Source organism: Egretta garzetta, unplaced genomic scaffold, assembly GCF_000687185.1.
Source record: "Egretta garzetta isolate BGI_Z169 unplaced genomic scaffold, ASM68718v1 scaffold287, whole genome shotgun sequence".
Classification (NCBI taxonomy): Eukaryota; Metazoa; Chordata; class Aves; order Pelecaniformes; family Ardeidae; genus Egretta; species Egretta garzetta.
In genome coordinates, this window is record NW_009260435.1 from 8,596,583 (window position 1) to 8,623,028 (window position 26,446).

Sequence of the window (26,446 nt, forward strand, 5' to 3'; positions counted from 1 at the left end):
CTTTCCTACCTCTGCTGAACTTTTTTTAAACATGATGCGAATTTATTTGTGATACAGTTATCCACTTAGGTGTTCAATGCAGACCCCAGGGATCAGCCTTGAAGCTTACAAGACTTAACAAGTCACATATTACTCTCAAGACTTCTGCTTTCTATGTCCCATTGTATAAGTGGAAGAAACTGCAATATGCCTTATTTGTATCCCATTTGTGCCTCAAGTGCCAGGCTCTTAGAGGTCCCTATTACACTGCGAAGTAAACTAAAATTTCATTACAGTTATCGTGATGATAGCACTGGTTTTGCACGTGGTCTGTACAATCCCAATTTGAATTTACACATTGCGCATTTACACATTACATATTTTAGTGCACTTGGTTCCCAGCTACCTTTAAGGCTCATGGCCAGACCTCAGCAGTTTCAGGAAAAAACTGTAAAATCAGTCTCAACTTATTTCAATAGTAATCACTGTGTATCTTGCCCATTCCCATTCCAATGAAACTTTTTAATTCATCACTGATCTTAAGGCTATTGCTTTCTTTAAAGGAATCGGTAGCACTAATCTCAAATAATCAGTTTCTTTAATCCTGTATATAACACAACATCACATAAAATGACGTATCAACTCTCTCTCCTATTCAGATGGGGAACCCCTGTGAGCATCTTCCAAAAAAACCCCCAAGCAAACAGCACCCTCCCTCCACCAAACGCCATCCTGGTGAAGCTTCCACACATCAGGATAACAAGGTTCCTATTTCTCAAAGTGACCCTCCATCTGGATGCCTAAGAGATAACTCCACAGAATTTTCAGCTGACTTCCCAATATACATATATGCATTAGAGTGACAGAAGCTGAACACCCATCTGAAAGCCACAGTGCTGTTAGCCTTCAGAAAAGCGTAAAAAGACAGCAACCAAGGAAGCCTCGCAAATAAAGCATGATATTACCACCACTTAACAGAGCAAGTTGCAGTTTCTCTGGTCTTCTGCACATTTCTGTTACGTGAAAATCCTTCATCCACTTTTCAGAAACAAAACTGTATTGTAATATTGGACTGAAGTCAAAATGTCCAGACGTTATTTTCAAAATCAAATGAAAAAATTTTGTCTTCTTTTGATGATACTTGTTCTGTTAATCCACTACATAGCTGAAGCATTGCACACATACAGCAGTTTACAGCTCTAGGGAAAATGCAAGTAGCCAGTCAGGCAACTCACAAAAACAACAGTATTAGAGGTCCAACAGCTTCATGCACCTCAAAACCAAAATTACATCTTTTACAGGCTTGCTCACTCAGTTTCATTGTTTTGCTTTTCCCTCTGAAGTGTCTGTATATCTAAACAAAGTCAGGTTTCCAGCAGCAACAAACATTTGACTCACTAAAATCCAGTCTCTAAAGAAAACCGTTAACAACTTCAAATCATATTAATGCAAATACTGTAATGCCCCAAATCACAAAAGCCACTTGTTTTGGCACGAGCAGCCTAGTTACAACATTTTGGTTGATCAGTTCAGAATTTAATCACCGGATACAGGCTGCTGTATTTATTAAAAACTGGACTGCTAGCAATTGAGAGGCTACAGCTACATGCACACAAGAATGAAAAAAAATTAATGGAATGAAATAGAGATTAAGTAAATGATTTTTATGCACCTGGTGATAAGCAAACATCTTTATTGCAAAACAAAGACAAGCCATGAAAAATTACAAAATTATCTTTTAATCACCAGTGAGCTTTTCTACAGTCTCCTATTTGAACAGGATAATAGTTATTATGTAGATCCCTAAGCAACTGCCTCATGGGGAAGTTACATCACCAGCATGGGAAAGAATCACCCCCTCCTCCCTTCTCCCTGGAAAGGAGCTTGGCGCCTTCAGACAGACTGAAATTTAAAATCCTACAGCTTCACCCAGCTGATCCCATCCACTGGAACACATCTACAAGTGCCCAGGGATGGCAGGAACCACGGGAGAGAAATATGCCCTTTCAGCATTTCATGCACTGATGAGCCTTGTAACAGATAAACATACCCTACAGCAGCTAAACTGACATGTTATAACAAAGAGGAAATGCAAGACTTAAAAATTACATCAGATTACTATTTATTCCCCTTTTCAGAGGCAGAGAACACTGTGAATAAATCAACACTCAAATGTATCAGACTGCATTAACTAAAAATCAAGCTTGGCAGAACAAATTTTATCATAACTAAAATATTTCAAAATTGAAAAGACTTGCATGATTAAGTTCCCAGACTGGCAATTCAGAAGTACTTAGTATGACAAAAATTCTGGGTTTAAGTGTGAGACCTTTCTGAAGACAGCAACATTTCATCTTCCTCCAACATGATTAACACTGGGTCCCATTTTTCCTCCTGTTAGCGCACCATGCAAGCAGCACTACTGCCCGCGGGCCACCAGAACTGCAAATTCTGCCTGCGGGACACACTGTGGATTTGCAGAGACTCCTACGAGTCCTGTGAAGGTACCGGTAGCACCGGGAGAATCCAGTGAAAAGGTATCAGCAGCTCTTCCTAGCACAACGTTAAATCATATCATTTGATGGATTTTCAAGGACAGGTTTCTTCATTTTCTTACTTGCCAGAAAGAAAACCTTTCTGTTTTTTTTTCCTTGAACCACAGCACTGCAGACTAAGTCTGAAAACAACTCCAATACTGATTTGGAGATTACAAAAATCTTCTAAACTTGCACGATAGTACCCGTACTCGTTAGGGATAAACTGCCTCAACACTCCGGCACACTCAGGCAGTGAGTGGACGCCGACAGGGAGGGGGGGGAAGGCTGGGAAGGCCGAGTGCTGTGCATCTGCTCACCCCCCTCTCGGCCCTCCTGTGCTGGGAGCTGCCGAAGGCAGGGAGCCGGCCAGGGGCGAGGAGCAGGCGGGCAGGCAGCTGCGACCCCACACCTACCTGGCAGACCCACACCTGAGCACCACCTGAGGAGGGTTGTTAGGGGCCCTCTGCCACAGCTGCTCACCGGGAAGAAGATGGAAGTCTCAAGGGGGAGAGCGCACAAGCAGACACCTGCTACAGCGTAACGGTACAAAGGACACGAGCTCCCTGCCACATCTGTAGAAAGCCTTGAGGTATTACTGTATTTAGAGAAATGTTAGGAAAGCTATTTGATTGAAATATTACTGTAAACAGAATGGAAAACTAAGCTTAACACACACTCTTGTGAGCAAAAACCCAAGGGTAAAAATGCCCTGCACTTAGCACTGTCACTAAATGACTGTGTAATTTAATTTCCCAGAAACCCATTAGCTTTCACAAAAGGAAAATGAAGAGCAGATGAGAGCAATTCTTTGGTGTGAGTGGAATTTATTTAATGTAATACCTGGGAGGGGGGGGGAAGCGATATAAAATCTGAAACTGTACCAACGGATACAAAACATCGCAACTCTAGAAAGCTTCAGCCTGCAGACCAGCGGCCCTGTGCCGGCAGTGACCAGCACGTCAGGTATGAGATTTTACAGCTCCGACTGACATGAGCCTGCCTCTGCCCAACATGCCACGCCAGAGCTGGGACACAGCCAGATACCAAAACACCCCCGGAACAGAACACCATGTGCATTGCTAGCATTTAAAAAAAAAAAAAAAAAAAAAATCAAAACGGTGGGGGTGGGAATTGGACAACACCTCAATTTATTTATGGAGATTTTATATATTCACATATGAACCAAATAAGTATAATTATCTGGAAGAGAGGAAGAAATTATTGAAATTTAACTTAAAACATCACTTGGTTTGAGATGTTCATTATAAACAACAAAATACTACAAAATTCACATTAGGCTTTTAGCCAATCTATAATACCATATAAAAAGTGTCAATCAAGCAATTAAACACAGTGACATGCCCCAAAAGGAAAACAAACATTCATAGAAGGAAATCTAAATGTAAATCTTCCATTTGCCAGATTCATTATATGCAATGATTTGGAAAAAAACTGTTTTTACAAAACATAAGCCTATCTGAACCAACAAAACATGAAGCTTTCCCAGGGTGAAGCAATGGCAACGGTTACTTTGGGAAAAGTAGCCATGATATATTACATATAGATGAGTCAGCATCTTGATATTTTTAGCTTCAATAATCAAAGCAATAAGTGACTTCATAAAATGTAAACATAATGCTGTGAAACTGTATTATGCCAGTTACTGTAAAGTAAATTTCAAGGAACTTTTCCAGCATGGGAAGTTTACAGTCTATGGCTTGGGGCGGACCCATGCCTTAGAGCAGGACACTTGTACCCCTTAAGTATTCTAACTGTGGATGATCTTACACTTGCATCTTTTTTACTAAGAAAAGTTTTTCTGAACTCTTAGCCTACAATAATATTTGACAAGTAATTATGCACTACGTGAAGCTTATTAGCTACCCTTTTACAATTTTCTTTCAACTTACTGCCCTACTCCTGTAGAATGAGATGAACTGAAGCACTTATCTTTATTGTGCCCCTATTTTGCCTTTTTCTTTTTTTAACGTTTTCCTTTTTCTTCCTAATGAATTCTCCGAAGGATTCAAAATATTCTGTCCCTACCATTCTCCAAGTTAATACCAATGTAACTGTGTATAAATTATTTCAGATCAATCTTGCCATTACTCATGTCTCTGGAGATCATTTCCCTTGTGATGCCTATTTCATTCCATGTGTTAAATTAGTAATGACTACAGAAGGCAATTTAAGGAAATCTAACTATTATTTTGGACAAATACAAGGCCTGCCAACGCACTAATCACATCTGCCCTCTCCCTTCCTTAAAGGTAATTAAAACAAGATTCCTAGCAAAAAATATAATGGAATCATTCTTAACATTTACCATTTTAATAACTGTTTACCCTTGCTTGCTTCCCACTATTGCCTTCACCATCATAAAGTCATTTGATAATAAGCTCTATCACTTCGATTGAAAAATTCTGCTACTGAAGTGCTACTGAGGAAGAAAACTAGCAGTTTTCCTGAAGATTAGGGAGATTCTTAACTGAGAAAGAATTCAGATGCATGCTCTTTTAACTGTATTTTAAAATTAAGAAGCCTCTCCTTTTACTGAGAATAACCTTTCCCAAATTTAGATTTAAAAGGCTTACATCACTTGTTCAAAACAATATCATTACTGGAAAGCTTACAGAGGCTTCAGCTATTTACTATATTGCTTCAAAAAGTGCCCTTAATGTTCATCTTTAAAAACACCACTCTATCCAAGCCAACTGGAGTGCTTAACTTACAAGTCAAACAACATCTTTTACAATAAAAATACGACATAATTTCACTAGTTTGAAAGATGCACTGGCAGAAGCACAGCCATTTTACAAGCCTACACAATCAGGCAAACAAGTCAATTAAGTGAAGAGTAACTCTAAAATCAGAAGACATCCCAATCCAGATATTGATCACTCATTTGTATCACGAATCCACAAAATTAGTCTTTAGTCTTTAGTTTCACAGTAACTTGGAAGACTACCTTTGAAAATTCATGGAATTTGGCCTCAACCCATCAGGCACTTCTCTGCTCCTGCTGCCCTTAGCTCTATGTGGCAGCTTCTACCCAGCATAACAACCTGCTACGTTGGTACAAGACAGTTAAACACTAATAGAGCGTAAAATAAACGGTGTATATATCTATGTAATATACTTGCAAGCCCAGCTTTGTGAAGCCTGATGACAAACCACCTGAGTGATTCTAGTACATCAAGTCCAACCAATGTTAAAGAAAGCTGCACTGCAAGAAACCCAAAATGTATTACTCTGCTTCCATTAGAGAATACTGTGTTTGATTCTTTAACCCCTGTTTATTTCACTCGGGAAAAGAATCAGGTTTACCCTTTATATCCACAGTACCAATAGTTACAGTATAAGAAACTATGTTTTGATTCATGATCTGAATCATTTATAGCTCTAGTAACTGTAACAAGCTTCTACTTTCTCCCTCATAAATGCTGCCTGATGTGCGTCTTGACTTCTCTGCATTGTCAGGTCCTCCATACTCTTAATGCTGGCCTTAAGAAAATATCATGGCCATACCTAGCACGACAGACGCAGAAGTTAGTTTGTTAGGAAGAGGAGCGCAGTAACCACCTCACTAAGATACTAACAGAGGCGAGTGTTACAATATCAACAGATTATATGAAATAAACTAGTAACTGCAACCCTGCAGCTGGTCTACTACAGTCAGTGAATAAGTGAGGTCGGGAAGAAGCAAATGATCTAAAATCCTCCATTCCCACACATTCAGAGCTTCCAATTATGACAGTTTCCAGTTATCTTGGTTGACAGGTCTTCAAACCCTGTGGCTAGCCCAGGAACACCCAGAGCTTTAAAATTTAACCCAAATAAACTGCAAAGCAACTAGTTAAAGAAATAATAAGAAAACAAGGAAGCATACTTGAAAGAAAACTTGGAAGAATGATATCTCTCTCTACTTCAGGGCACCAATTTCAACATGGTGAAATTATATTTAACCACCACCTTTTTGCTCACTATTGACTAAATTCTATAATTAACTTTTATCATGTACAAGCTTGTGGAATTGTGTAGTACACAGGCAATGAACATGAAAAACAAAAGTTTTGTCTTTATCCTTTCTACCTCTTGTGGAAGGACAGGCACACAAAAGAAATGAAGTCACCCACTTCACATCTTCAGGAAGGACCAACAAAAACCCCTTTAACCTATATTCAAGAACGATCTGCTTGCTTTCTTCCTGGTAAGCAGAAGTAGAAAAGCTCCATGGAATAAAGTCCAGGGAACAGTACAACAGAAGATACAATTCCACATGCATGAGAGGTCCTAGCAAAAACTGACCTCTACTTGCAAGTGCAGAGTACTAAAAGGCAGCATAATTACGGAGAAAAGAATCTTGTATCCCTGTGAGTAGTTTTCTAGAATGTAATTAAAACAGGAAGTGTTGAATAAGCACAGACTGTCAAGTCTAAATGGAGCTACAATACCACCAATATATCTTAGCCTGATTTTCTACATATCTCTCTAGATACTAACAGACTATGCTGGTGCCAACAGGATTCAGGTTTTACTTAAAATACAAGCAACGGCCCTTCTTTTTTTATACTAACAAATCAACAGGATAATTCTGGAATTCATTAGTGAAGAACACTAACCAATCCAACATAATAGCTTTACTTCCTCTGCAAAACACTTCAAAAAATATCTAAATGAATATGGAAATGTATCTTTCTGTGGCAAATTGTTCATTATTGAATCATTATCAACTCTTGTTAGACAAAATTTCTCTCTTTTGCAATGTACAAGATCATTAAAATGTTTGAGAGCTCCATCATGAAAGACAGTAGCACTTTATAATTCGTTATCTCTTCAGGCAAATATGCTTACGGCTGAACATAATACACAAAATAACAACATCCCCTTGACACACAATTCTTTCTTTTAATGGTGCTCTTAAGTGTTGACAGCAATGGTGAAATATGTTGTTGCTCTTTTTTTTTTTTTTTTTTTAATAGTTTTTAACTATTTCAGACATGTATTTCAGTCAGGATAAAATGTTGGGAAGGGGTGTGTTTCTTAGATCTTCAGTGTGGAACCCCATTCCATCACTCCTGTTAGCCTAGTAAGATACTTCCTATAAGCTCATAAAGTTCATGTTCTTAGCCTCCATCTCCTTTTAACCTCTGAAGATAACAGAACAATCAATCAATGCATTAAATATCATCTACAGTAACTAATAAAATAGATGTTTTCATTCTGTTTATGGGAACATGACCACAGTTTGATATTAACAAACCGTGTAAGAATTTTTTTTCTAAAAAACTTAAAAAGAAGAAATCTCATTTTTCTTTTGAATAAAAAAGCCACAAACACATAGCGGTAATACACAGAAAACCACTACTCAATGTTTTTTTATGTAGCTTTTATCATTCCTCTCTCAAACTTTCAGCATCAACTTAAGATATGCTGCAAAATTTTGCGATGTTAAAGTATGATATACAAAGCTGCATCCTATATTGTAATTTAAGCAATATGAATTTTTTTTTTTGTTACAATAAGCCAAAAACCACAGCTGGAATACTTTCAGAAGCATACTTTTAGAGTTTTGAGGTGTACATTTCTTAGAGATATATACTGAAAGCTTTCTATAAGTCTTTGCTGCATATAGAAGGAAATTAAGTACTACTGCTCCAACAAAAGAAAATCCATAAGAACTATCAGCCATACAACATTACAAAACTACTTCAGTTCACAGCTGCTTTGGGTAAGTGACTGACACATACACATCTTGTAATTCATTAATTCTCTCTGCAAAACAACCTCAATGGAGGAGTCTTCACAAATCTGTATTAATTATGTAATTCTATTATGTCTAATGGAATCACCTAGCCATCTCTTCAATAAAACTGAAAAACTAAGATGTAGTTGCACCAGTTATTGTCTTCATATATTTAAAGGCATATATTGTTTAGAAATTGGGTGGCTCAAAATAGAAGCATGAGCAAATAGTTTGCCTTTGTTAATACAAATTAAACTTATCAAACTTTGCTATATATATTTGTAAAATAAAATCAGTATCAGCTACAGAGCCTAGAGCCACTCCATACATGCTACTGATCAAAATACTGGAGAAGCAACTGAAGTAACTTGTCTTTTTAGTCTCCTTTATTTAGAAAAAGACAATGTAATAGAAATAGTATTTGGGGGAAACTCTATCAAAATAACTAAGGAAAACTACATTTCAGCTCTACTGTGTTCAGATACAAGTATAACTGACCAATTGACATGTACTGTCTCTACACAAAGACTACAGAGATGGTCATTGTTATATTACAACTTTTCAGGTTCATATGAAGGTTTAAACTAAATTCTCATTTCAGCAATAGCTGTCCTTTGTCTGCCTTTATTTCAGAGAAAATTATAGTAGTAAACAAAGACTGAGCAAAGTAGAAAGATTTCCAAAAGAAATTGCAGACCACCAGGATTTGGATTTAGGTAATCCACTTAGATTACCATGGCTATGTCTTAAAAGGACAATACTGAGATCACAAAATAGGTCATGTCTACAAGACACAGAATATATAAGTGAAATAATGTCAAATGTACAAATTCAGAACAAACATTCAGACTCATCCTTAAGTTTAAGATACAAGAAAAAAAATTGTCCCAAAACCATGTATTGCCAAACGACAAATATTTTGAAATAAATATCTTTATGCTCCAAACTGGAATAGGAAGAAGAGTTTCAAACAATGCCATCAATACATTAATATGTTTCAGGTAACAGAAAAATGCAGGTAATGAAGAAAAAGCTTTCAATATCTAAGCCCACAATATAATACACATTTTGCTTGCTTGTTTTTCCAGTTTCAAAAGTAGGAAATGTTGGACACCCACAGGCCTGGAAGCAGTAATAAAATTTGTCTAGCAAAATAGGAGTTTGCATCTATTTCTTAGAAGCGACAATGTTTCCAATACAAAAAACATAAAAGAAATTAGAAAATTAAAAAGAAGAGGCAGGCCCTCATATTATTAACTGAAGAAAAGCCTGAAGTTAATTGGTAATTAGTTCAGGGATCAATAGTGTTAGAAAAATAACTTTTTTTTTTTAATGCACAAATTCAAAATTGCTATAGATGTCTTATCAGCAAAAGCTAAAGAAAATTCAGCTTTAAAATAATTTGGAATTTACAAGAGAAGTGTAAAAATCAAACCAACTTAAGAAAGTCTAGGTGATTCCTTCTTCTAAAAAGTCTTGGACAATGGCCTCTATGAGGAATTTGCCCAACAAAAAGATTTCAATAGGAAAGTCAGTGTTGCTAAGAGAAACAGAGCAACTTCCAGATGCTTGACATGTCAGGCCTAGACAAGGGAATGAAAAATGTCTCTTTCTGACCAAAGAGGCTTTGAGGGGATACTCGTAAAGAATTACCTACTTACCCATCAGATTTGAGTTCATGAAAGGTGTCGGGGACAATCCTTCATGGGGCCCTAATCGACTGTCATTCAAGTGATCACTGTAATGAGGACTGTCTGCAAAACCCTAGAGAAAAAAAGACCAGAGTATTAAACAGATTATTTGGCAGCCCTGCTAATTGAGTGTAATGACACTTTCCTAATTAAATGTGCAGAGTCACAATTGGTCATTAATCACAAAAGTTGGCTTTCGGGTCTATCTCACAGGAATTACTGCCTGCCCATATTTTACTTTCTCTCCCTCTTTCACCCCCATCAAAAAGAAACCATATAATTTCTTAATAAGATGTGTCCTCATGGACAGTATTTCTAAAAATTGAATAACACTGAGATATTTTGATATCTGAATGCTCGTAGTGTTAAGTCGCTAACCACTGAGAGAGTAAAATTAGGCTGAAGAAGTCACAACTGATTTTTTTTCATAAGGTTTCTCTTTGTATTAATAAAACAATACAATAAAAAAGTCAGGAAGAGTCACTGACATTAGGAAAAAATGTTAGTGTAAATGAGAAGAAGAAATTCCATTTCCCCTTGCAGCCCACTATTAATGCTACAGATTAATAGGCATTTTGACACTATCCCATTACTAAACAGCAGAGCTCACTGACAAAAGGTTTACTTCCAAACAGTGATTAAACAAACAATTTTGCTTCCGATCTGCAAACAAGCACTCAAACTGAAATATTGTTTTGCACTTTTCTACCATTAGTATAGCCAACTTAGTGGGCTTGGAGTGACCCTCAGGCAGTCAGGAAAGACTGGCTTATTGAAAACTTGCACCAAAGGTACAGAGACGGAAAACACAGATGGCCTAGGATGCACGTATTATTTAATTAACCCAATTACTTAAAATTCTCTTTTGTGCATTTCAAAACGCTTTCAGCTTTTCCATATGAAGGTATGAATATGGTATTTGCCATTCATACTGATCAGATGTGCACCGAATCACTTAGTCTGTATGAAAACATGACAGACCTGGTACTCAAAATTGCACCTCCTTTGTAGCCAGTTTTGAAAAACACTTTGTAAACAGTGTCTTACAATTCCCACTTACTCACTTCTCTAAATCTGGTAGAGAGAAACCTAAAGCTCAGGCCTAATTAGGGGAGGGGGGGGAAATTGTTCACAGCTACCAGAAACCATCCCAAGCACCCTGGGACTATAAAATCATCAATCACTGAACATTTATCATTTTTTCAGACTGCAGGCTCACATTCAAGACAACATTAATGGGGCTGAAACAGGCCTCACTATCTTTGCAGGCATGCTGTCAGTTCTACCAAAGGGCTAGTAACTGAGGGCTAAATAACTGTCAAATCACTACCGCTGCTTACGGATGCATGTCACAACTCTTGCTGCTATTCAGCTTTAAAAGTAATCTTCTGGGAGTCCCAACTCCCAAATGAATCTTTGGCTGACTTTATCTACTTCAGAATCGGCGATACACATGTGATAGGCATTCAGAAACAATCTTAGTGACATTTACAACTTGGTTATGACCACAAGGGTGTCCTCTGGTAACCGTGACCTAGCCCCGTCTGTCAGACAAGCAGCGTGTAGCAGCAGCTGCCGAGGAAATGGAGTGGCTCCTAGCTAAGGTCACCACATGTGACTTATTTCTATGCTGAAATCAAACAAAAAAGAAATTGAATATGCTGAATAAAGAAACAAAAATTTGCAAACAGAGGACCAAAAAAATAAAGCTCCTAAGTAGGCAGCTTCCTTTTTGGCGCTCTGCTTATAGTTGTTATTGTGGGGGTTTTAAAACCTTTTTCCCTAAGACGATACTTCAACTATATATTATTTTTAAAAGAAAGAAACTAGGAAGGACACTATCAATGATAAAAGAGAATCCATATCTCCGACATTCAGAAAGTGGTGCCTAGATGAGCTCCAGAAGCTGAAATCTTCAAAGTAAATAATAAAACTACTGAAAATACAACAGGAATAGGACTCGTTTCATACACAGTTACATATCATGCAACACAATCTACCTAATGCAAAGGATTAATAATGTTCCTCCTCAAGCTAATATTGTATATTCCCCCCCAAAACAGAGGAATTGGAGAACTGGGCGGGTAGGTTACACAGAAAGGAATGTTAGCCCTTCCACCGTCAGAACTCTTTCGAATGATTCTTTACATCATTTTCTTTTCATACACACTCTCAGTTTGCCAGAAATGCACTTGTACCCAATTAGCACACCATCAGCTATATTTCTACGCCGCTAGACCAATCAACTACTTTACCTGGAAAATGCTCCAAGAAGTCCTTCACAACACTAAAGCCATAGAAAGCAGAACATTTACTGTATGGGGTGGAAAGTGTACTAAGGCATATGCAAGAACTTTAAATAGAATTGGGTTTACTGTACTTGAATTCAATTCCTAACTAAAATTAATTGTCAGGCATTCTATTCTTTGTCAGGCATTACAGAATTTACACTTGTGCAAAGCATAACCTCTCTCAGCTTTCATCTACAGCAGACCTATGTAAAGAGGTCTTAGCTTCACCACCATCCTCAACACCGGTTATTCAGAGTCTTAGTAATGAGTTATGGATTATGAGCTCAAGCAGCAGAGTTTTGTTTGGGATTAGAAACCCTGGGCTGATTCCTACATATAACTCACCCACGCTAAATGAATACAAAATAACCACAAACATATGCGGTTTTGATTTAACAAACTTCGTTTGCACTTCACAAAAGCAAATTAAGCAAAATCATAAGAGCTCTAAGGACAATGATGTAAATTACACAGAGTTATTTCATAGCATGCTTCACATTTAAGCTGCACTTCAAATAAAATTGCATTCCTGATACCATTCCTTGCTTGTACATCTGTATTGTTAACTTACATAATAAACAGCATAAAGTTCTACTGGGAAGAGCCTTAATCAATCATAGATGAAAACTTTAGAAGCTTCCAATAGCTTCTTAAAAACTCCTGGAAGCTTCTATTCATACAATCAAGGCTTAAAAATGTATTTAACAAATATGACAGTGCAAATTGACAACATATGTTTACCGCTTAAGGAAGAATGCAGCTGAAAGCCTTAAAAAGTCTGTCTGCAACACCAATAAAGCATAGTGGTTTATTAAAGGTACATCCCACCTGTGTGACTAACAAAGAGAAAACTCCATCAGCTGGCATCTGAACTCATCCATCCCTCATGGCAAGAGCAACAGAAGGTGGGAGGATATATAAACATTTCTATCAGAGCCCCTTTCCAAATCTATGTTTTAAAGAAGACTCAATAATATATACTGTCAAATAGCATTCTTTCTTTCTGAGAAAGGAAGGGAATTTCAGTTCATGGCAATTCTGAGCGCTACTATCTGAAAGGGCCCTCACTAGATTGATATAGGCTCCAAGCAGAAATGGGAGCTAATTAGTTATGCCAGAAGCTATTCTCCCTCTTGGGGAGAACTATTCAATGATATATACTGTGACCTGACTCTACCGGAACAGGCTGGTGATTCTTTGGACCACAGGTGGGCTTCCAAAGCCCTTTGGAAGATTGCTACCTACTGCTACCTGCGAGGCAAGTTTGACACAGAAGGGATGGAAGGAGACACTGCCTGCTGAGTGCACGTCCCCATTTCTGCCACTTTTGCTCCCCAGCAAACATACCAATGGATTAACATATGTCAGAGTGCAGAGTTTGAGTACTTAGCAAATAACTGGCAAAAGGTCTGCAAAACAGGAGTTACTGGATGAATTTGTTTTCTGTTCTGAGTACCCTATTCTGAAGGGACTGCAGATAGCTCAGGGCATGTTTCTGTTTACAGAAAGAAAACTAGTTTTGAATATGATTATATGCCATAGCTGTAAACTCAAAGCCTTCTTGTTTGTTCCAACCTCTTACATAGCTACTACAAAAGCAAGCTTTAACCTTCCCAAAGGAAGACACAACTTTTCTTTCTGTATTGTTATAGCCCCAATAAAGTCTAATGGGGGCTAACTTCCCTTACGGCATTTTGTAATGCTGTCACCATTCATTTTGCAACAGGCGTCTCCCTGGATTTCAGTCTCGCTGCATGTTTGTGATCAGAAAGACAAAGTCAAATAAGTCTACAAATAAAAGCAACAAGTATTGTCTACTAATAACACCTGTCAAGAAATGCAGCTTAAAGACCACTACTAACTGGCACTGCAATTTAACTGAGTAGTGAAGGCACTCTCAGCATTGAATGCTTTAATATTTTATTCATTTTTCAAGTATTTCATTGGATTAAAGTGATGTTCTCTAATAATTCCAATAACTTAAGTCCATCCATTAAAACAATTGACAGTTGCAACAGTTTTCATCCCCATTTCTTCCAGGTAAGATGCCCCCAGTTTACAAGTGATTTAGGCTTTATCTGTATCAGGAGGAGTTTCCACACACAGTTATGCTACCACAGCCAAACCAATTAAAAATCTGAGACTATTTACAAAATCATAAATAGTAGTATAGAATACACCTGAAAATTATCTTAGAGAACATATTGTTCAAGACGACCAGAAGAAGAAATGGAAAAAAACAGGGAAAACACACTCCTTACTAGGCACATTTATCCCGCTAAACCATAAGGGAAGGCCTGATACAATAAGTCTATGCCCCATTTTACAAAATAAAATGGTAATTAACCTCCTAAAACTCAATGTCTTTCAATGACCATTAAAGTTGTGACATTTTGGTTTAAGTCATTCACAGAACTCACCTATGAACAAGCCAAAAAGAGCCTCCCCAGCTCACTTCCTACCCCTTTTCATTGCATTGGTTCCACAGCTTCTGTAGGATTCACCCTTTTGCTTCCACTTAAAAAACATCAAACTATTGTTGTTAGTAATTGTTCTCTGAAGTCACAGCAGGATTTGTCCCTGCATAAGCAAAACTGTACTCCTGACCCCGACTCACGTTGTCAGTTCAGGGTAAAATTTAAAAAATGAAGGAGACACTGTAACCACACGGCACATGATTTTCCCATGCATTTATTGATTTAATGGAGTAACTTCTTCCTGTGCAGTTAACTACTCCACAACATTTTATTTGCTCACATCCACTGAACTAGAGAAAACAGGTTTAGGGTTTTTTTTTTCCCCCTCATTGTTTCTCTTCCCTTATTCCCAAGCCGTCTCCTGCACAAGTCCCTGGGAACAGACCAAAATCAGGCCCAGTTGTGGCTCATAACCAAGCTGCCAGATCAATAAGTGGGTATTTGCATTTTAGCAACTTATATTATAGCTCAATTATTACCTTTAAACTTGAGACATTAAAATTCCAATAAAATGAATGGCTGCCTTCACAGTTTGATATGGCTACAGACCAAAAGATTAAGTTTAACGAATGCTGCTTCCGATTCCTTGAGTTTTATAGTTTGGCTGACCTTAACTAACAAATAGTAATTGTTTAAAACTCATGAATACTGAAGTCCCTTTCTCACTAAATTTGGCTATGTTAATATGAATCAGGCAACAGTCATCTAAATGACTAATGTGTAAATGAACAACAGTGAATCTACTGCTTATTTTGGATTATCTGCGTCTCCAAACTAATCTGAAAGGTCTAAAGAAAAACATGAGGGGGGGAAAAAAAAAAACCAAGAGGGGGTGAGTGGGAGCAGGGAGAGAAAGTAAGAGGCAGAGACAGTGAGAGACAGACGGACAGACCCAGAGACTGACTACACCCAGGAACATTGTGGTGAGTCACAGACTGAAGATTAGACAAGAGGCTCTGGGCAATAGCCATACCAAGGTGTCCCAGCTAATTTAAAAGATTATAGATTATGGGATCATGTATGTTTCCAGAAATAAACAACCATTTTGTTTTGGAAAGAGTATTTTTTCAGTCATTGAATATACCTATTTGTCAATGGCTCCTAAAGGAAAGACTACAGAGCCAAAACCTGGCTGGGTCTACTGAACACACAGACCAGGAAGAACCTTGCAAAAATAAAGGTAAGCTAAAAGTAAGTCCAGAGCAGAATACTCTTCCTTTTTGCCTTGGGGATCCCCCTGCACTATATTGATTTATTTTAACCAAACACCAAGAAACATCACATTGTCACAGGTGGTGGTACAACTCCATCTAAATCACTTACTGTCCTGCAGCAAACTGTTAGTTGGAAACAATGTTGTTTCCAAACAGTGACCCCAAAAATATTTTATAAGAAGTATTCACGTGAGAAGAAAGGGAAAGACACAGCAAGATGGCAAAATGTATACTTCTGACGAAAAAGTACTAAACAAGCACAGAGATCCACATGGCTGTATTTTAAGAATTCATTCTATCATTTTTAAATGAAGTACTTCACACAATTTGAATAATTTTTAAGTCTGAAAATACAGAACTTCCAATTGACTCTACAAGAACAAAACAAGTTAAGTCTGAAAACTTACTTTCAGGTTATTAATACATAGACTGTTAGCTCGGAATGTTACAACTGCAACTACACTTGACCATATTTTGTAGTGCTAGGGTCTGGAGCGATGTGCACAGAGACTCTTCTGTGAGGGAACGGGGAATTACAGGATGTCAGTTTGTGGCTGAACATAATGAATCAACAATTCATAAGCCTCCTATGCAACCAAAAAAAAAAATCCAACCAACTGGCATTATGATCAAAAACTAAAATGAAAAGCAGCTTCTTCAATAGCCAAATATTTTCTAACACAACCAATAATAAATGCATCCCGCAACTTGCTTTTCTCTGGTGTAACAGTACCAACATCTTCCATAAGGACAACACGCAGGTCTGTCACAGGTCAAACAGAGAACTACCTTAACTTTCCAAATAAGGAAAAAAGCCGAGGGGGGAAACAGAGCAGATGGACAACGATGGAAGACTCCACAAACTCCTTAGACCATTTCATCCATATGACTACCAGTTGCCTGCTACAATCCAAAAGCTTAAGAAACCAAGCTGAAGACCCATCTGAAGTTCCAGGAAACAAACACCTCTCCCCCCCAGCAGGCTCCGTGCGTGCCATCTCCCAGCCCACTGGGAAGAGGCAGTCCTTCAACCCCATCTCACTTTATGGTGCAAGAAACTTGTATAATACTTATTAAACAGAGGAATGAATGCAGTTAGCTGATGGACATCACCCAACTGCACCAGGAACAAGTTATACACCTTCTGGTTTTAATTCTGAGTCCTTTTCACTATCAGCAAGTTTTAACCTTCCACTACAATATCCTAAAGACAGAAACGTAGCTTTATATGTTACTTGGTCACCTGCTATATAGGGGGGGGAAAAGCGGATATCACTACCCTAGATTTCAGGTATTATTGGGAAAAGTCAAGAGAGCTTTCACAAGTACCCTCCAAGGGTCACCATCAGTTATGGGCTTTGTAACAGAGCTCTAAAAATATTCATTAGCTTAGTTCCACATATCAAGTTGAAATAGATGAAAACTGTGTGTGCAGGAATGAAATATAGAACAACTGAAAACATGGCTGTTTATTTAGTTTTAACCTGGCAGAACTTTGGAAGGGGAAGGGGGACATAACACATTGAACAAAGAATCTATTTTGAAATAATCACCATTTTCTCCAGTTCTGAATCCATTTCCAAGAAGTTAACTTAGTGAATGATGAATCTGATTTTAAACAGCTAAACTCAATGGCCAATTACACCTCTCTAAACTCTTGTGAGACAAATATCAACATGATAGGTAATGGGACAATTCCCTGGCCACATGGAAAACTAATTTATGAACAAATTCCAATGCTAATTTCAATATGATAGGTAGTTGCAATCAAAACCAAACAAAACACAAAACCAAAAAAAACCCCACTTGCCCAATATAGTTCATATGACTGAAGCCAGGTTTTCTAGCTCTTATCTAAGCTATAAACCAGGAAATAAAATACAAGTATAGCCAACATACTAACAATAAATGCTTGAAGACAATACTTAAAAACCTTCGCATTCAGAACTTAAATGTCAGAACTTGCTTTGGAAAGTGCTGCCCATAAATCAAATTACAAAGTAAGCTGTATTTGCAAAAGCGTCCTGTGCACTGAATATGGGATATTTAATTTTGGCTTTGATTTCAGACCAAATTATCTGCTTACTTACAGAATACATCAGGAAAAGCAAATAACCAGCAGAACCGCCAAACAACCTCCCTCCCCCGCAAAAAAAAAACCCAACAGAGGACAAAAAGGACACAAATACAACAGACTTGATAACACTTACTGTATTTCTGTGTCCCTCTTGTCTTGTTTTGCTATTTTACAGCTTCCTTTCTTGTTATGTACCTGAGATTAAGAGGTATAAAATACTATTTCAAAACCTGCTAACTTCTTTGCAAATTAAAAGTACTACTGGTGGTAGGGAGGAAAGAGTAGTTTGGGCATATAGTATTTTGGGTTCCAATTCATGTCTGAGTTTTTTACATACAATAGGGGGCATAAGCTGTTGACAACCTGTTGACTGATGCTACAAAACCATCTAAATCTAGCAGTGGTATCTTGATCAGTTCAACTCTGGCTTCAAGTAGATATACAGCAGTTATGTAAATGCAAAGGAGGATAAACTGCATACTCAGTACTGAAGCTAGATTCTATGTTAAATCAGGTCAAAATGTACACTCACAGCTTTTAATGCAATATACATGCTGGAAGATACTTAAAACACCCACAGTTCAGATTTTGGAAGAAAAATACCCCAGCTAATTTATGCTAAATTTTCAACAGTTAAAATTATTATGTGTGTATTATAAAAAGTCTATCCAGCAAGAAAATGTCTTCTAAAAAAATATTTTTAGCTTTCCTTGATTTGGAGACAGCAATCTAAACAGATGAAAACCTAACTTGCTCCTTTTATTGCAAAGACATGTTACAACAAAATCAAAACAATGAAAGAAAGCCTCACAGAGCAATATTCTTCATGAAATAAAAGCAACCGTTAGCCACACCACGATAAAAACTATGGCAGAAAAACGTTTCATTAAAAGACAAATGTTTATCCCCCCCCAAATTATTATACCAGTTTGTTGCTACGTTATGAGTATAAATTACAACTCCCAAATAAAGCAGGAAAGCTAAAAAGTTCAGAAGCATCTCACAAAACAACAAAACTTTCAAGTGCTATAGGGCAATATATTATTGAGCAGCAAACATGCTACTTGAACCAAGTACCTCAGAATTTGCTTCAAAGAGCTCAGTAGAGCAAGGCTTTCAAAAAGCAGCTTTACAGTCCCCTGCAACATACACAAAGAGCCAACTACCCTTATAATGCAAGGGCTTATGCATACATGCAAAAATATCTCTAGCTTTCTATCATTCAGACAAGGGAGGGACTTGCATACATTAACCACCACTGTTGCACACATTGAAGTAAAAGCAAGATTGGAGAGTTGGAATTAAAACAAGCACCACAAGAGACAGAAAATTCTGACATAGTATTGTATATAGACTTCAGTATAATCATTCAAGAATAAAGGGAGACAATCAGCACTTCACAGAATTCCACTGACCTGTTAATTACCATTCCTGAATTATTCCTCTAAAAAAATAAACTTTCCTACTTTTTTCTTTTTTCCCCCCACAATAGATATATTTTCAAATTATTCATTTTCCTACCAAAGCATTTGGCCTATACAAATGAGATTTTGCACATGGAAGTCACTCAATTTGTACCTTTTCACAAATTTAAGATCATCACAGCCAATTCCAATACAAATACCCACTGCTTTTTCAGTGTTAGAACACTATTTAACGTTATTAGGTAATGAAAAAACAAGGCTCTTTTATATAAGGTTTTCCTCAAGCCTACAGTGATTCTCAGCCTTCTATGTTAGTTCAAAACACTATTGAAATAAGACTATTTTAGCTTTTAATAAGGTATTACCAGAGACTCTTAAAATAAACTAAATGCTATGGGATACGAGCGAAGGATCTTTTGTGAATTGATTATTGATTAAAAGATTAAATTACATAAACAAACACGCCGCCCCAAGCATAAGAATATACATCCAGTTTTCACAGTGAAAAGCAGTTACCAACATGTTTTCCCCACTTCCCCAAAAAACTATACTCAGACCAACATTCTTCAACAATTCCATGGATAAATCAAAAAGAGAGGGTGAACAAAGACATGGTGAAGTTTGCTGGTAACAAAAGAAAAAAAAAATTAAAAATAATCCTAAATAAATGTTAGTGCAGAGTTGCAAAGCAAGTCCTCCATGAAATTGGCAATAAAACAGCAGATAAAATTCGGTGTAAATAAATACAAGAGAAACATGTTAAAAAAACCCTCAATGTCATAACAATGTAGTAACTACTGTACAATGTAAGAAAAAAAATCTTATTTTTCTACACAGTTTTTGAAACAGTATCACTTGTTCAGTGACAGTCAAAAAATGCAAGACTTAGTAACAAATAAGAAAGGAACAGAGAATTAAAGTATCATTACATCATGCAGAAATTGATGGTATACCCTTATCTTGACTGGTGCATGCAGCCGTAATTAGCCTAACTCTTAAGTTATACAGAGGAAGCAGAAAGATTCAAAGAATGGCATCAAGAACTAATCACAGGTTAGGAGAAGTTACTATACAAGCAGAGACCAATAGATTACAATTCTTCAGTTTGGTTGAGGAGAGACATACGGGTGTGGCATGTAAAATAAAGATGTGTGTGGGAAAAAAAAAAAACTAGTACATCAGTAACAACCAATCATTACTATTCAAAGCACAGGAACATGGTGGAAATCAGTTAAATCACTGGTCAGCACACTTAAGACAAAGACATCAATAATTTTGCCACAAAACGCTCGTAATTATTGCCAAAACTGTAATCAAAGTCAGAAAAATTCACAACTCACAGAGAACGAGTCCACCAATAGCTATGAGAACACTGTCCAAAAGCTCAGCTCTGTGCAGGAAATCTCCTAAGCCGCTAAGTGCTTGGCTTTGCCAGGAGAGCATGACACTAAAGGTGGCAAAATCTGTGCCCTATTCTTACACTCTGTCCTTAAGCATCAATGCAGGACACAATCAGACCATCTATACTGACCTAAACATGTCAGCGGCAGGAGTTGGGAAAGGAAAACCTCCTTTAGCCAGTCTTCACCATCTTATTTAATTGAAAATTGCTTATCTTTAAGTACCTTTGGAAATTCCAGCCAATATTGGGCCAACAATTTAAATTCTTAAATAATTTGGTCACTGTATCATGACCTTTAAAGGAAAACTCCAGTAGTCGGCTGCACGCAGTTTAAAAAAATAAATAAATAAAATAAATCACACACAAGATAAAAAGAATAAGTGGTACCTCTTGAGGTTTCAACTTTTCTATGTCCGTGGTGAGGTCTGAGCTTTTCCCATGAAGACCGCCATTTTCCTGTAAACAGGCAAGTAGTAAGAACAATTAGGACAAGAATAACATTCTATAATGAAATTATAGGAAAAAACACTGAGTTCTGAAGTTAAAATTGAACACGTAAGAAAATTATAAGTTATTTAAACACGGTATCTTAATTACCACAAGGAATAACCTAGGAATGTAAAAGAGTAAGTGTATCACTTGCCCTGCCTCCTGAGAAAGCCTGATCCATTTTCTTACAATACAGACCCACACACTAATTTTAGCTCTTCCTCAGAGTCATCTGATCTAGCAGCACATGAAGTAGTAGTCAAAACTTATCTTTATTCATAATTCTGAACCAATAGTGTAATGTGTCTCATTGGCTGAAAGAAAACCAAAAAAATAAAGACCATACATCTTACCCAAAATTTATGCATGCAAACTTGACTTAGACTGGTAAATGAAGTCCAGTGATCTCAATGCAGAAGAAAACTTCCTTTGTTCTACTTTTTTGTGGAAGAACATGGCCATGGGATGAATTAATTTGTGCCTCTTAACCATTACCAATCCTATATACAGACAGTACATATTTCTAGTGTTCACTTTTTTGGGGAAAACACAGGAATGGAGTTTTCCTGTAAAAGGAATTCTGTTTTCTTTAAAAAAAAACTGCTGTCATTTAAATGACATTCCAGACAACCATTCTTTATTGCTTCATGCAGGGCCTCTACAGAAAGTTGTTTTTTTACCCTCCCACTATCAAATTTTTCAGTCTATTGAAGGCGTGGGCAAAGACCTATATTCATCAGCCAAACCCTCTGAATCCCTTTGAATAGCCACTTCATGTCAATTCTGTCTCATATTATCCCAAGCCTGTGGGACAGGCCTTTCTTATTCTTCAGCGCATGAAGATGATACACTACATAAAACCAACGAGATGCATACTTTGTGATCTTTCAAAGCTAACACCAGAAGCTGACACCTCCTAAGACAACCTAACCACACCAGGCTCTTGGGAAAATCTAAACCTATCAGCATCCACTACCTGGTCAGTGATCCCGTCAGGAACTGCTGCTGTACCCATGCTTCATGACTGTGGAGCCAACAGCTCACAGCTAAGCTGACCCCATGCAGAAGTTTCATGGACAGACTAATGTCACGTTCTGTGCTAACATGAGACTTGCTCTTACATTTATATCATTTAGCAGGTTTTCCAAAAAGAAAGTGTAGGAAGACATTTGCAAAAATATTCTGCTTAAAATAATCTCTCATTAGAATTTAGGACTACTGGGTTCCTCCCTGACCCATGATTTCTGCTGCCTTCAGACAAAAAATATCCCCTGTTGAAGTGAAGAAAGCTTCACCAACTCAACATCTACATGAACAAATGAATTTTTTTAAAAAAACAAGAAGGCAAAACATACAAAACATTGTTTTGGGAGACAAATAGAAGAGGTAAACCTGGTTGTTTCATTTTTACTTTATAAATTAAGAAAGTTTGCATGCAAGTATTAGCCTGCTGTTCTAAATTTTATACTGATGTACACAATGCCATATAATAAAATCATTAAATTCAGCCACAAATAGAAGCAGGGGAATAAATCTACATGTTAGTATTTTCAAAGTCTCTAACTTTCCAAACAAATCAGACAGCATTAACTGCCAATTCTCTAAAATTAAACAGGCTTTATAATGTATTTAGCTTGAATTAAGAAGACCTATTGAACCAGTGTGCTCCAGTTTAAACAAAAATGAACATATTTTCTTTAACAAAACAAAACAACAAAATACCCATCACAAGATGTAAATAATTGGTGCTTCAGAATGAACTCTCAGTATCATCTCAAATTACTAGCATGCAAGAGAAAAATCCTCTGCACTTAGCCAGCAAAGGAAGAAATACTTCAATAACATTCTGGGGATAGATTCCATCAACTCTTCACAATATATTCAGTTTGGCTAGAGTCCAACTGGCTTTAGCTGAAACTGTCCTAACATAAATTATGATTCAGCAAGAATTGTTTGCTGGAATGAGTTTTTTTTCTGTCTCACTTTTTTTCTTTTTTTTTTAAATATAAACTATTTTAAGTCCAAATTATAGTTGCTGGGGGAGAGGGATGCCTGACATGTATAAGAATTTAACTTCTTTTTCTTGAAGCCTTCCAGAGAGCTCAAGACAAATCTACATTTACATTTGCTTTTCTTAATGATACACCCAAACAGCACCAACCTCTTCCAATGATTCTAACTTGTGTTATACCTCTGTTGGAGCACTAACATCTGCTTTTATTACCAGCTTTAGGGTATAATGGTATAATTTGTGGAGGGTTTGATTCTTGACCAGTGTTTATATTTTCTAGTCATGATCTTCAGTTATAATTAAAAAACAACACCACCACCACAAACAAACTAAAACAAAACAAACAAAAAGACCAACAAACCAGGCACCCTGACTTTACATTATTGGAATGCTAGCTGGCTGATTCTCTAACATAAAAAAAAAACCCTATGATTAATATAGCCATACAGCCAGTGAATCACAAGCTCATATTCCAGTTAGGTCAGCTTAACTCATGATTGATTAAAATTGATTAGCTATATCATAAATGAGTGTCAAAACACCAAACACTTACAATAAGAAGATGAGTTACTTAAAGCTGCATAAGATTCCATTTCAAATATAGAAAAGGCATCTAAAGGCTGGGCTTCATGCCTCAAATTATGCAGGAAGTTTTAAAAGAATGCCTAATTTCTATGTTGCACAGAAATACTTCCGCAACCCATAAAGTTTATCTTTTTATTATAATTTATTTACCAAAGATCAATGAAAAAAAATAGGACTTCATGATAAATCTTTCTAATGCCCTATTCTGAAGTCAGACAGAAGTTTTAACAACGTCCAGTGGGCTGGACAAGACCTTGCACTCTACCCATTTCATTCCACAGCAAGAGAAAGCTGCAAAGGTGCAAGAGCTAACACAGCACTTTGGCTCTAGGGTACTGAAATCAGAACAGGTTATTTAGACTAGGGCCATTAGTTATGCTGTGTATTTCAAGTAATTAATTCATTAGGTACTTAGCTCATTGGCTTTTTACAGAGTAGATATTCATAAAAAGAAAATTGAGTAGATGAAAGGGAATGTGATTTACTAAGGGGAAACCTTGCTTTGCTGGATTTTAAAAAGGCAATCTTATTTTAGGATATTAGATACTATCAAAAAGCTTTAGCTCAATTAGCAGGATGGATGAAGCCGCAACAGGAAGAGGAGGAAGGTTTTTAAAAAGAGAAGTCTCTCCAACATCATGAAACAGCACATACTATAGCTGGCTAATGTTAATGGAGAGTCAAGCATTCCCTACAATTTGCCAGTACAACTGCTTCTGAGTAACATGACTTATTTTCATTTTCTGACCATAAGGTAAATAAAACGCTCATCATTCAAGTATACATAACTGTATACTTGATTTTCATAAATTCTTAACCTATGTATATTTTAGCCTTAGAAATCTGAATCACTACTGCAGCAAATCAAAAGTCATTGAAGTCTCTAAAAGATGCTAATCTGTGTATTTAAAGAAGCTTACCCTTCAAAAACATCTCCTGATTTTCACTATACATTCCCATAAACTTTCACTATGAATTATTATGTTGGAGCCTTACCCTTGAAGATTCATATGAAGGACTTGGCTGACCGCTTGTTCCCCAGGATGTGGCACCTGTTCGCTCATCCATACCTAGCAATAAAAATACAGACCTATAAGAAAAGATAGCAAAAGCATAATGTTCTCTGATGCAACCTGAAAGCAAATTCATCCGCTTCCATACACTTAAAGCAAATTCATCCGCTTCCGTATACTTAGAGCAGTATTTCTAAAAACAAAACTTAAGATGAACAGTTTCCTTGTCAATGAAGCTGGCTACAAAGCAACCTACTCATTTGGACACCTGCAGCTGCTGAAAACAGGAGCATAAGAAGTGAAGATTTGCCAATCTGCAGTGTCTGCCCTACCCAATCCATAAGAAATTAGCATGAGTAACAAAACAAGCACAACAATGTTAGCCTGGCTTTTTGCACAGCCTGATTTATCCTGCATCTTAAGCACTGAATATTGCAGCACATACTGTGAAATGTATACTTGTTATCTACTCTTTGCTCTCATGTCTTGCTTAAGTATTGTAAAATGTGCGAAATTATTTCCTTTACTTGGTCTTCACATGACATGCAAGATATTTTAGCATAAAGGGGGAAAAAGGCAAGACAGACTTGGTTATATTTCAATGGCTAAAAAAACCCACAGAGACTCATGGTGTCTGCCCTACTAAAACACGATTTTTTTTTAACTCTGTAACGGTTCTTTTAGAATCAGTTCCCTTTATGCAAATCCAGGTTACAGCTCAAAAGAGAAAGGGGAAGGAAAAAAATAGGGAGATCTTTAAACTCAGTATCAAATATATATCCCACGTATTATCTAGCCAACAATTAGAAATACTGTTGCCAACACCTTCTTCAGTTACTTTCTATTAAAAGTTAATTGGTCAAACCATCTTTAAACCACATTCCAAAATAACTAATCGCAAAAGTACTCAAATTTCTATGGCCAATTCATTCATATAGGATCAGGTAACTATTCTAGTAATTAGGTTCCTGATTATCTGTATCACAAGATTATTTACTTTTTTTAACAGGTGGAATACTTCCATCCTAAATTGCAGACTTCCACACACTTAGGCCTACAAAACACAACTCATTACTTCCCTGTCACACATACTTCTCTCATAGAGTTTTGATATAGAATATAAAGAATTTATGTGATGTATAGTATAAACTATTTATGAAGCTTTATAATGTCATCATTTATAAATAAGAACTAAGTGTCACAATTTATAAATAAGAGCTGAGCGTACATTACTCCATACCCCTATGGGTATATTAACCCTAAGCCCTAACTTCATATTGCAACTATTAAATTTTCATGCATGTATTTCAGACTGGCCACACTACAAAATAAAATGCAAGGAAATACTGTAAATAACTACCTATGGAGTAACAGTATTCTGATCATTATTTCCTTAATGAATGTGTTTTATGAAGCTAAAAAATTCTATTTTGACAAAGGGAGCCTGCAGAAGGCACGTTAAACTGAAAGTACAGGACAATCACACAGATAAGAAACTACAGACACCTTT

The 26,446-nt window shown here is 36.9% G+C and overlaps 1 protein-coding gene across 6 annotated transcripts in view; it reads right to left on the reverse strand.

Annotated features, from left to right (window-relative positions):
- TCF12 (transcription factor 12) overlaps positions 1 to 26,446 on the reverse strand; it is a 174,068-nt gene that overhangs the window by 103,307 nt on the left and 44,315 nt on the right. For 5 of the 6 annotated variants that reach the window (XM_035899469.1, XM_035899470.1, XM_035899468.1 and 2 more), the window contains 3 exons: positions 24,920 to 24,993; positions 21,226 to 21,294; positions 9,924 to 10,026 (listed from right to left, as the gene is read on the reverse strand). In XM_035899469.1, coding sequence (XP_035755362.1) covers positions 9,924 to 10,026; positions 21,226 to 21,294; positions 24,920 to 24,993 — 246 coding nt within the window. The remainder of the gene's footprint in view (positions 1 to 9,923; positions 10,027 to 21,225; positions 21,295 to 24,919; positions 24,994 to 26,446) is intronic. The other variant, XM_035899473.1, reaches the window with a different exon arrangement.